Below are 12856 nucleotides of genomic sequence, written 5' to 3' on the forward strand. Positions count from 1 at the left end.
ACCTGGGTTTCTTCAGGTAGTAAAAGGCAGAGCCTAACATTTTACAATTAGGGTTAACACAATCACCTGGTATTGCAATTTTGCACGTGTACATTAACATTGCAACACGGGAATATATTAAAGCATGCAAATAAACACTTTGCATGAGTCTCTAAATATCCTAAGCATTTCTGTTATGAATGGTACAATAACAGTATTTCCTATTTGTTTAAAAGCACTGTTTTGTGGGGAGATATGGCTTGAACAGCATGATTAACAATGAAATAGCAGTATTTTGCATAAAACATACACATCTTACTTTTAACCCATTGCCAGTAAAGATGTATATTTCTTACTTAACATTTAAATTATGTGATCATATTCACACTTGCCTCTATTAACATATAAAAGACTCCAGGAAAAATAGAAATACTTTTGTTTTATTATTAGATAAACAGCGATACCTCTCATCTTTCACATGAAACCCTGCCTGACACTAAATCTTCCCAGGTTGACAAAGGATCATGTGGGTTAGCTCTTCATGCCCTTTTCATGAACAGTCCATCTCTCCTGCACTTACAGGGCCAAACCCTGCCCCTGAACAGAACAGATCACCACGCAAGCTGCTCGTTCCTCTTTGCTGGGTCACTGGCATCGTCCCATTTGTGACACAACTGCTTTGTATTGATTTCTGTCCAACACGTTAAGGACCTTACTCACAAACCGCGCTTCACAAACTAAAGAGAAAGTGAATCGTCATTATTTATGAGGAATACGCTTGGATCGTGAAGCATAAAGCCACGTGCCTGTCACACCCGCCCTCCAACTCTTCAAGGCAGGGACTAGACTCCTATGTTCTATTGCATGAGCCATACTGTCAACACTGGAAATCGTAGTTAATGACAAACCTACTTTTTTAATCACAATGAATGGCTTTCAGGAAGCCACAAGCATAAAATCATTTCAGACAAAAGGACAACTAAATATGAGGTGAGAGGATACACTAAGAACGAAAGGTAAGCACACTGCCTATCCCAACTATTTCAGTAAGGACATTTCTAAAGCAGTTCAGGAAGGCTAACCCATAGCTGCAGTCTATCAGAACAATTTAGGGTCAAACTCAACTAAGAGCCCTGTTATTTACAGGGACCAAGCACCAAAATTTGTCACTGCCAGGTGATTCTGCGGAGTTTTCCAAAGTACCAGGTCCTGGAGTCAGGAGCTTTTAGGAAAGTTTCAACTCTCATTTGCTACAACAGAGAGAACAGCTCATGGAAAGTGACTTGAAAATATGAACTCTAAGAATGCAAAGAAACCCAGAAGGCAAGTATATAGAATAGCAAAGCACTGGAAATTGCAGTACTGACCGCGGAAAGACAAAAGAAAACAAAAGAAAAGGACCAAAGTGGGAATTAGATCTCCTGCTACATTTCTGGTTGCAGGAGACAATTACTGGTACATTACTGCTACCTCTGGAGTGAGCAGGACGTAACACAGATCTGAAACACAATACAAAATAGCTCTGTCCCCAAATCTACAGATATTCCCCATGACAAATTCAAGAAAAAATTGTTAAAGAGGAAGGTACCAAGAAGTGTGGTTTTCTACTAACGCAAGAGAAGTTAAAAGCATTTTGAAGTCTTAAAATACAATGCTAGGAAATCAAAGCATCAGTAGAGCTCATAGACTGCTTTTACCTCAGTTTCCTCCACATGCAAATGCTCTCCATAAACACTTTCCCACTGATTCAAGACTGATACTATCTATGTGACTGTATCACAGGACTATTTTTCAAACACCAGTGGTGTAAATCCAGGAAACGAAAAACAGTACACACCAAAAGGCTGCCAGGCTTGACAACACGGAAGCTTAATAGCTTCTGTTGTAAGGAATGGGAGAAGTCTGTGCTAACTTGACATTTGTCCAGGTCCTTTTCCTCCTGGAAAGTTTAATTACCATCATCTTTACAATGTTCAAAAAGAAACAAAAGCTGCATCACCAGTGTGGTACACTTTTCACATGCCAGAGGCAAAAACCAGAGCAGTGAACATCCATGAAACGTAACTGCCTGCTGAATTAGTCATCACAGGAAAAAAAGTCTCCTCCCTACTACCAAAGATGCAAGGAACCACAGAGTTGACTTACCCGTCTTATTCTAAATGATTGATGAGGGAGTAGCTGGAAAGCATGGAAGGGACCTGCCTTACCTCCCATTAGGTCAGCTCTATTATAGCCACATGTGAGAACTAAAATTAGTTGAGTAAAAACTACCATTTGGCTCCTACCTGGAGAGAAGACAGAAGGGGATTTTTTTTGAATTTCATAATAAGTGAAATACATCAACTTTTTCCTATATTTAAGAAAAACTCCAGGCTTACAGTTTCAGACTGATCATTGCTTTGGTACTATTTGCAGTGGTTTTATATTGTCTACCATAAAACATGCCAGTTATGTAGTCTCAGAATATGCAATCGAAATGCTCTACCCTAAATCCATCTCGTTGGCAAGATCTTTCCATATTTTTTCTGCCTAAATGTATAGCACGAGTGCTATGTTTGATAAATGCTCATTTAAAAAAAAAAAACAACAAACTTATACCTACGTAAACTCCAACTCCTTTTCAATCCAGAAAGATGGTCATTTCACTGTTTATGATGAAGGCCCCAAATAACTTTCTCCTACAGAGTGTCTTTGGATTTAAATGTTTTGTTCTGTTTTTATTCTGCGGTTAGGTACACACACACACCACAGAGACCTGTTCAATATTCTGTCATCCACAGCTGTTCCCCATCCCATGATTTAGATATCAGTCAAGTATCTCCTTTGAGCACCACCACATCCTTGGCTGCTGCAACAACATCATTCACATCAGAAGTAAACATATACAAATTGAGATTCTTCCAGGTTTAAAAGCTATTCTTTAATTTGCATGAATATGTCCCTTCGTACACGATTTTCAGTCAATTCTTCCCAAATACAGATGAATGTTTCAAGGGGCCTACCGCTTTGACACAGATCTGTAAAAGCTTCTTGCACAACATCATCAACTGATTGGGCTTTCAGCCCTTTAAGTGCTTGTGAACATCCAATTTCCATTCACAGAAAAACATATTAATGTGCATTTGAACATGAATTTTACCTGTTAAACGGTTAGAAGTATACACAAGGTGTATCACTCCACAGAGTAATAAAAGCAATGGCTTTCAGTCCCAGAGCTGCTTAAGCCTACTCCTTCCTCTTCACTTTTTGGTGATGAAAACCTTACCTGCTCTTTACCTCCACCTTTTCACCCCAAAGCACATACACACACTGTGCTATTCCCGAGCAAGAATCAGTGCATGAAATTTTTGCACCCAAAACACAGTACACATCAGAAGTGGGTGGCTTAGCTTGAAGTAATCTTTTCCCATTGTAGACTCATGTCTCTCTGGGGAATTACAAACAGAAGTTTCAGTAGTTTTAGTATCTGTAAGGAAACATGCAAATCAGACCCTGAGCTTAATATTAGGAGTTGTTTGATTTCAACACAATTTTAAGCCTTGGAACAGAAGCAGCAGCATATTTTAACCAGATACCTTTTCAAGTATTCACTGCATGAAGTACCAGTTGCCTGGGGGTTATGAAATAATACTAAAAACTTTATAATCATTCATTGATTTAGTTTTGAGCATAGTATATCATTTGAATCCAATGGGAACATAAAGAGCTATTTGTGAGGTCAACCACAGTACAGACAGAGGCTGACATGATATCGATGGCAAGGTGGAAAGAAATTGCCAAATACAGCAGATCAATACCTCGTTTCACTGTTACAGCCTTCTGCAGACATAAAATATATATCTTTACAGCTACGAAAATAATAATAATGAAAGTGGGAGATAAATGCTTCCCTCAAGGTAAACTATTTGATTAGCTGAGGGCAAAGGTGACAATAGCAGTTACACTAAAGTAACTTTACAGTCTTAAATAAAAGTGGTGGGATGAGCAGCAGATAAAAGGGCAAAATGAAACAGAGCAAGTTCTAGGAGATACAGATGTTATTCTTTTTAGAAAGAATGTAGTATAAGCGTACAAAGGCAAAAAAGTTTATACTAAATAAGGCAGAACAGTTTCTTCCCATAGTAAGCCTCCAGTAACTTTAAAAAAGTTTTGAAATTACAGCTCTATCATTTTATATCTGGAAGACAAAGGTAGGTTCAATCTGTACCAGTCCTGAAATAGTAAGACATATTCATAACCATGTTTTGCACTTCACTCTTGAATCTAACAGAATGCAGTAACACACTACAGTGCTTTTCAGTCTCAACTAAAAAGGGGATCACCTGATATTTTGGATGCTCTTAGCCTTTAAAGGTTAATTGAATAATCTGAAAAATAGATGAGTTATTAAACACTGGAGAGCCCAATTCTGCTCCAGGTGAAAGCTGTGCAAAATTTGACCACCAGTTCCCCTAGGAACAAAAGCAAGCTTTACCATTTACAATTGGCCTCTCTTGCTTTCACTGAACTTGTCAGATGAAACTGAATCTTACATGCTGTATAAGAAAAAAGTATAATTATTTATTTCTTTTTTCCAAATCTCTAAGTAGAAGTGACAGTAGGCCCAGTACTGCATCTCCAGCAGGGACATTCCACTACAGCTTCATTGCAAAGATGCTGATTTCCTCCTGGAACTGCTACACCTGTAAGCCAGCTCCAGAATCAGAAGACAACACGGTCTGATGCACCTGAGACTACTTCGCTTTCTGAAATTAAGTCACATGCTAACAACTTGCAAAATATTATTTCTCTAAATTAAATGAAAATTCCTCTTCAGAAAAAGTGTTCATACAAAACTGAAAACTCAATCCACATAAAGTTTTATTCTCTACAGAACACAGAAAAGATTTCCACAATGCAGGTGGGTTTGGTCCCCCCTCCCTTTTTTTTTTTTTTTAATTGAAATTTTATTGAAGTACTTATATGTACAACAACACTTTTGGAAAGCTTCAAAGATGATCATTTTCTTTGTCTCAGTGTTGCTGTTCAAGAACATACCAGCATAACATGTTCAACCACAGTCTAGTTGCGAACTACAACAACAGAAAACTTTTAAGTTCATCTTGTATTTGGCAGCGTAGCTTTCGGTCGGGTAAGTGAATGCCTCCAAACCACTATCATCACACAAGCAGCTTTGCTGTACGCATCTCTCGTCTGTGCTCTTCAAAAATTAGAGAAGCGACTGTTCAGTAAGTAAACAAATTAAGCAAACAGCATCTGCTCAGTTCCTACTTTTTATGAGAATGGGTTGGTAGACAAGGCAGACAAGAAATCAAAACCATCACAATTATCAAAAACAATCTTAGAAAACATCCGCCCTTCCCTTGTAATTACCCATAAATATATCCAATGAATACAAGAAACAGAGGAGGGGGTTTGCTTTTCCCAGATTTTTATTTTCATTGCCATGAGTGATATTTCCATTTGGGAGCTAAGGAGAGGCTCTGAAAAGCTCAAGAACGCCACCATTTTCCATTTAATACAACCAACTCCACAACTGTTTCCAGGCAAGTAGCAGGGAATTTCATCCACTAACAGAAGTGGATTTGCTTCTCCCCACATCCAGAAAATACAATTAATATTCAGAATATCTTTTTACTATAGGATACCAAAACTTCCCCTGCATGGGATTTTAAGCATTTACTACAGACATATCTGGTGTATTTTTCATTTGCTGGCAGGCAATCAGAGCTCACTAGTGTCTGTAAAGTTGCAAAATAAAAATTTAAATCTCACGTGGAGAAGGACTACCCAGAAAAATACTTGTCTCTTTTCAAAAATGCGAAAACACCCTAAGTGAGAGAAGATGAATCAATTAAATGAAGACAAAAATAGAACGGAGAGGGGTAATTAGCCAAAAAAACACACCATACTGTTGGTTTTGCCAGAGCAAATATCAACTTGATACTACAACAACCAATTCGTAAAATGCATGGACCCGGCTTCTTTAAACAAATCAAGCAGTTCTGCATCTTGTCCTGCTTCTAGAACCACCACGAACTCCTCCCACAAGCTGCCAAGCTACCAGTGGCTGGGATGTGGTAGGAGCTATTTTAAATGAAAATAAGTCTAATGCAAGGTCAGGTTTAATGGAGCTATTTCCTACAGCCACGTCCTATGAGGTACTGTTGTAGCAGCTATTACACTTGTGCCATACAACCAAGCCAAAAACCCAGGTTTCACTTGGCTAGAGGCCGTACAGGTGACAGACATATGCTTAGAGTCTTACTTAGCATACAAGTCTACAAACAAATATAGGAAAAAAATACAAAAAAAAAAAGAGAAAAAACAAAGCCAGCCCCGGAGTGCATATTCTAATATGGCAAACCTAAGAACAGCTTCTACGCCACCGCATTGTAGATGATGAGGAGCCAGGTCAACTGAAGACCTTCAGTCCCTTGCCGTAGGACTACTCTGACATTACTCTCATCTGCAGGAGCCTTGCAGCCCTAAGCAATGAAACACCAAATCGTGTTTTCTGTACCCACGCTCCTTGCATCCTTGGCTCCAAGACGTTAGAAGATTCTAACACACAAAACAGAGATCTGTTCTTATTTACTGCAAAAACAAGAGACTGAACGTAAAACAAGGTGTTTAATAAATCTGGGGGGTCTGAAGCACCAATTATAATTCAGCGCACCAAGATGGACACGCGCTTCTTAATTAAGTGGGTGATGTTCTGGTTAAAACAAAAAGACAACCCTGGGCCATAGCTAAGATTAAGCACCTACTCTTCCAAAGGAAGCTCCTACTGTTATCAATATAAAGGCCTTAAATCACAAAAAATAAACCATCTAATAGTCTGTATTCAATAGTAAGTAGAAAGTCGGGACACAGACCGATTTGGATTAACACATTTTCAGTTATAACAAGTAATTTTACAGAGGATTAGTATCTTGATGGTCTGATCAATACCAGGCACTGCTGCTATTATAGATGAAGAGAAAATTACCCCTCCAGTAATAAAGTGTGTATGTCTTGGTTCTCCTTCATTTGCTGAGTCCATTACTGTAATGGTCCCAGCATTAGCAGCTGAGGCAATTTAAGCAGCAGCAGCAACGCAATGAGTTTAAAAGCGGGGAGCACTGGCCACTCATTCTTTCTTGTATTTTGTACTGCATATGCAAGGCTTCTACCTGACCACTTCCAACACACAAATCGTGTGTTATGTTACTATCAACACTATTTCTTAATTATTGTCTCATTAATAATGAGACGGGCCAATAATGTGATTACCACAAAAATTGCTGCTGGCATATTGGCTGCTGATTCTGCTAAAAGCTGCCCGCCATCTACCTACGCAGAAATATGACATGACAACAAGCTTATTTAGCTGCATCTAAGCTGTTTCATTAACTTTAATTTGCCTAAATACAACTTCTGAAAGAATCTATTTAAGCTGTCAATTAGAAAAATTAATGTTTTTATATCTTAAGAGGCAGAACAATAACAGGAAACAAGAAATTAATGTAATATTTGAACAAACTCTGATACAACCAAGTTGATATACTTTGTTGTGTGGCCTGGGTAACGTTTCACCATTAATCCTAAAATCTGGTAAATGCTCTGAGATTACTTGCCTATTTTTCCCCCTCAGCATTAATATGCTGAAGCAACCTATTTTATCTCAGACATACAGTATTTTCCAGCCAGCAAAAATAAGGATGATGCAGGAAACATGACTTTTCATCGAAATCCCAGCCAAACCACTATGTTCCCTTTTACTCCTCGTAAATAAAACACACACAAAGCTTGGAGTTATTTAAAGCTTTATATTGCCTTGCCACTTTGTCTAATGTCTCACAAACGTGAAATTGCACATGAATATCTTTGTAAAAGCCCTTGTGAATATTCAGATATGTGCAGATTGATGCATTTATTATTTGTATAGCAATAACTTTATTGGATCGGGGTCCCAGCTGCACTGGGAGCTGTACAAATTTAACAGTAATGTCTGCAGAATAAATTCTCTGTAGCTGGTTCTGGCTTCGCAGTAATGTGAATTAGCATAAACAGCTACAAAAGGTAATTGTGAACTGGGCTTAGCAGTCTATTCCAGAGCCCCGTCAATGTAATCTTTTTCAAGTAAAAGAAAATAATACTCCAGACTAGCTGAGCATCCCGTCTTCCACATGGCAACGTCAAAGGGTCTTAATAGGCAAATAGCGGCAAGAGGAAGAATATAAATATACTTGCTACAACTAGGCATCTGTCACACCGAGACTGACTGCAAACATTTTTGATAAATTAAGTCTTGAGAACAGGCGTGCGTTACAGATGAACTAATCAAGACACCAGCCTAATAGCAAAGCAGCTTTTCCTTCCAGTTTAAAAGGAAAAAAATATTCCAAGTAGACTACCAGTTAATAGGCTTTTGTTTGCTTTTATGTTATGTGGTACCCAGCAGAAGTAAAAGTTTACTGCAAACTGACCATAACTCAAACCAACAGTCCAAAGAAGAAAAATAATTATGACTTAACTAATTAGAACAGAAATTTAGGTAAACAAAAACAAAACACACACTCATGGGGTGGACAGTTCAGTTAAAATGTCTGCTGTTAATGAGTAACACCTGGTCCAACAGCTCTTTTTATGCACAGAAGTAGTATTTGCTATGAGGAAGACTAGAAAAGTAGACAGCACGCACCATCTCTAAAGATGTCTTTAAAATTTAAGATTAATTATGTTCTGCAATCCATGTAAGTCTCAGAGGGATATTCCACAGGAAACTAGCATCCCCATCATGGTGTTTAAGACATTTGTGTAATTAACTTCTGGCTATGATTCCCCAGCTTGTTTCAGATCTGCTTCGCAGTAATGAATTTGTGTCCTCCCGCTACAGGAAGGAGCTCTCTTAGGCTAAGAACGCCAGATATTAGTATGAACAGTTTCATTTCTGCTGGACGCTCAATCTTACTCACTCCAATTGAGTGATTTGCAATGTGGAAATTGCTGTCTAACAGCACGGCGCATTGAGGAAATTCTACCACACATCCTTGGAACAGGAATGTTATTCTTCTACAACAACATAAATCAAAACTTGTTATACGCATGAACGTTTGAGAGAGAGAACAGCTTACCGTACACAAGAAACATACTGCATAATTATAAAGCTAAAGCCCATCACCAGGCTTCGGATCAACAGCGTTTAACTGTACACAAGTATGGCAAAACTTTTATTCAGGATTTCATTCTCCAGAGCAGAGACGTTGCCAGGAGATGCATAATCCAAACCAGCCTCTCTATCCAACCACTTCCCTCTCATTAGTAGGCCTCATAAATCCTACTTTCCAGAAGAGGTCGGGTTAACCTCACTAGTATTTGGTTTGCTATGAAATATTTTGATCCAGACCTAAATGGATCTCTTGGCACAGCTACCACAATAAGGATGCACTTCCTTCACCGTCTGTGTTTCTTAGGTGCGCCACATCAGCGAGCAAGGCTTAAACTCAGGGAGCAAAGCTTAGTGCCAGCTTCCCAAGAATTACACCTGTAGTTAAGTTGCATAAAATAAGGTCAGTTCATATTAGTGTAGCATGAGGATGATCTCCTGAAGAGTAAGGGTACACTTGTTTTCGTGTAACCCCTTGTCTTCCTATCACTGCCTTCTTCTTCCGTATCCCTCATTCTCAGACACTCTACAGGCTCCTTCTGTTGCACTATCAGTATACTCCAAACTTACGTCAAGTAGTACCCAACCTCTAAGTACTCACGCCTTCAAATCTTGAAGGATCTCCTTAACTTTCACCCTTCTCAAGTGTGTACCTACATCTAAGTAGGTCTACTCTTTTGCTTGGTTTCCCCCCACCTTACACATTGATCCCCTGGTACCTGCTCACACAGCTCATCCTCCACAACATTGGGCAGGGCAGTTTCAATTCCATCCTCTTACTTCCTACAGCCTTAAAAATATATATCCCGTTTTACCAACAGCAATTATTCTCTCCTAATGCTAATGATTCCCAGATACATTTAAGATATATTGTGGTACAAAAGTTGAATTCAGGCCTTGCATGGACAGAGTAAATGTACAGACTTTAAAAAAAAAAAAAAAAGAAAAAAAAGAAAAGGTGCCTCTTATCTGCAGTCAGATTGCATTGGCTTGTATGGGACAGCTGACACCCACGTGTGTTTTCAGATGTATAGCAAGCACAGAACATAGTGAAAGTGCAGAGCTGCTGTCCTTCAGCAAAGAGGAAGAGCAGAAAGAGTGAAGGGAACGTGGTCAGGTTGTCCTTAAAATGCTGTACTGAGCATTGGTACAGCAAACTGGCCTTATGCTTCTTTTTCCCATTAAAACACGTGGATGCAAACTGTTAGGTCAAACCGCTTACCTATCCCTGTAGCAAAATACCATTTTATATTAGAAGTTAGTTAATAGCAGCACCAAGAACAGCGTGTACAGCACGTGAGTGAACTGTTACGGGGGAAGGCTCTTTCTAGAGCTGCACTGGAGCTCTGCCTCTGCTCACCAGCCCCAGCAGACGAACCCAGTGCTCCCCACCGAGCACCTTTCTGGCTGTGCCACTGTTTTGTAACCAGAGCCGGCGGAGGCCGCAGGAGCAGCGCCCACACGAGGATGTGTGAAAGCGCCCGGGGCCCTCAGGCGCAGCCCCACCACAGCCCCGCTGAAGCTGGCGGAGCCCCCCCGGTCTCACAGCCCCGTTCCCCGGTCCTCCCCGGTCCCCTCCGACCCGCCCCACCACCGCAGCCCCAAGGCCCTGACCGGGGGCGGCTGCAGCGGCCGTGCCCGCCTCCCCTCCTCACGGCGGGGGCAGCACGGGAAGGTACCTTCAGCTCCTTCTCCCGCTCCCCCGCTCTCCGCTTCATGGCGCCGCCTCAGCCACCCGGCCTCCTCCCGCCCGCCGCCGTGCCCCACGGAGGACTACAGCTCCCAGCGCGCACGGCGGCGGGGAGCCGGGAAGCACCCCCCACGCTGTAGTCCCGGCCGAACGGCGAGGCATGGCCCTGCGCACCCGACCGAACTACAGCTCCCGGCAGGTAACGGGGGCGGCGGCGGCGGCCGGAAGGGCCGGGGTTCGGGTGGCAACAGCCGCAGTTGCTAACGGCACGCGGCGAGGAGGCGAAAGGCGGGCGGGAGCCGTGAGTACGGGGCGCGGGGCGGGAGGGGACGCGCTGAGGGGCTGGGCGCCCCGGGAGGGCGTTTCGTTCCCTGCTCGGAAAGGCAGGGCGCCTCCCGTGTCTGTCTGTCCATTTTTCTGTCCTTAAACAGCCCCGCAGCCCTCCTCCGGGGTGTGTGGGGAAAAATCAAACCGAGGAAAGCGGCGGGCTCGGGGAGGGGGCTCCCGCCGCGTCGCCTGTACTCCCTAAGGAGAGCGCTGCCGAGGCACCGTTATTTCGATGTTCTTCTGTCAGACTCACAGAAAAATCTCACAGATTTTTCCTCTCAGACCTGATGTCCTGGGCTCGTAATGCCTTCATTCTCGCTGCCTTTTCTTTCCACCTCAAAAGCTTTCAGTACTGCAGGTGATCCCTGAAATCGCGCGTGTATGTTCCTGACAAGTCATGTATGAGGTTATTTTAGGTGACAAGCCTGACAGAGCGCAAACGTTTATCTCGAAGGAGTCAACAGAGGAGGAACGTAGGCTGGAAATACTTTGTGATAGGCTAAGATCGGTGGGTGGGCTTTCTTTTTTTTTTCTTTTTTTTTTTTTTTCTTTTTGTCTGCTAGAGAGGTGGAGCGTGATTTTGTGAGAAAAGCATCATCGTGGCCACGGCCAAGCCTCATGAACTTCTAAATTCGCGTTGAGAGAATTAATTAAAGGTCTTTGTGTTTGTGGTTTCACTAGAAAGTCCCCCTCTTAGCCCTGCTAGCTGAGAACTTGCGGAAATCGAAGTAATCTCCCCTCAGGTTTGCTATGTAGGAACGATATTGGGAGAGCTTTTGGGAGTTTTGTAAGACTTTGGGCCTAAAGCATCAGCTTTGCTACTTTAAGTATTCACGCTCATTACTGTCTGCTCGTGCTTAACGCTGCAGACTTGCATGCAGTTTTTTACAGCAGTTTGTCAGATAAAAATGGCAACGGCACCAGCCTTGTAACTCATGCAGTGTATAAGAAAGTTACTGTTTCTGTAATTTCTAGTACTACACCTAAAATTTTTACTTAGGCCCAACTTTAAATTGTCATAGGTTAAATCCAGAGATATGGAGGAAATTCTTCTATTTGTGTGTGAAGTTATTTGGCGCTGTGTTGGTGCTGGGAACAAGAAGTGCTGAAGTGACCTCCGGGTAACCTGTCTTGCAAGTAAACTGTTTTAAGTTGTTGAGGTTCAGCATGGTACGTGGATCTGTCCAGTTACAGATAATTTTTTTAATCTTTCTTGCCTTATTATGCTTCATTTTAGGGAACACCGGGCTTTTAAGTACCGTCACTTTTGTAGCCATGTTGCTGTACGTTTTTCTCAGATTTAATCACTTAGGAAGTGCTTTCCCAAGAAGTAATTTGGAACTCTGTGGAGAGATCTCATATGCTTTTCAAAATAAAGCTGGAGCCATTGGCTGCAAGGAAAATAATTTTAAGTGTTTGCGATTGAGGCTGAGTTAATATTAAAGAACTGTAACACGTGTAACATGTGGTTTGCTGTTTGAAGTATCCTCAGAGAAGAAACATAAAGGATGGTTGTTAGTAATTGTTAGGTACATAGGTGGTTCTGATGTTACTAATGAAACAAATGTCAAGGTGGAATTATGTTTTGCCTCCCTAAAACCAGGGTGCACGTTTGTAGTATGTTTATCTAAAACCAATTCTTTTCACTAAGACAGTTATAATATTTGTGCTTTAAAGTTTTGTTGAAAACTACCCTTTCACTAATCCTT

General features: G+C 41.4%; 2 protein-coding genes across 3 annotated transcripts in view; one reads left to right on the plus strand and one right to left on the minus strand.

Annotated features, from left to right (window-relative positions):
- The window catches only part of FTO (FTO alpha-ketoglutarate dependent dioxygenase), a 247020-nt gene extending 235900 nt beyond the window's left edge, over window positions 1–11120 (minus strand). Inside the window, exon 1 of one of the 2 annotated variants that reach the window (XM_040570875.1) lies at window positions 10810–11120. In XM_040570875.1, coding sequence (XP_040426809.1) covers window positions 10810–10848 — 39 coding nt within the window. In that variant the 5' untranslated portion in view covers window positions 10849–11120. The remainder of the gene's footprint in view (window positions 1–10809) is intronic. The other variant, XM_040570876.1, reaches the window with a different exon arrangement.
- Window positions 11031–12856, plus strand: part of RPGRIP1L (RPGRIP1 like) — a 73063-nt gene continuing 71237 nt past the window's right edge. Inside the window, 1 exon segment of the mRNA XM_040571557.1 lies at window positions 11031–11121. The gene's annotated coding sequence lies outside the window, so the exon portion shown is untranslated.

Source organism: Cygnus olor, chromosome 12, assembly GCF_009769625.2.
Source record: "Cygnus olor isolate bCygOlo1 chromosome 12, bCygOlo1.pri.v2, whole genome shotgun sequence".
NCBI classification, from domain to species: Eukaryota; Metazoa; Chordata; class Aves; order Anseriformes; family Anatidae; genus Cygnus; species Cygnus olor.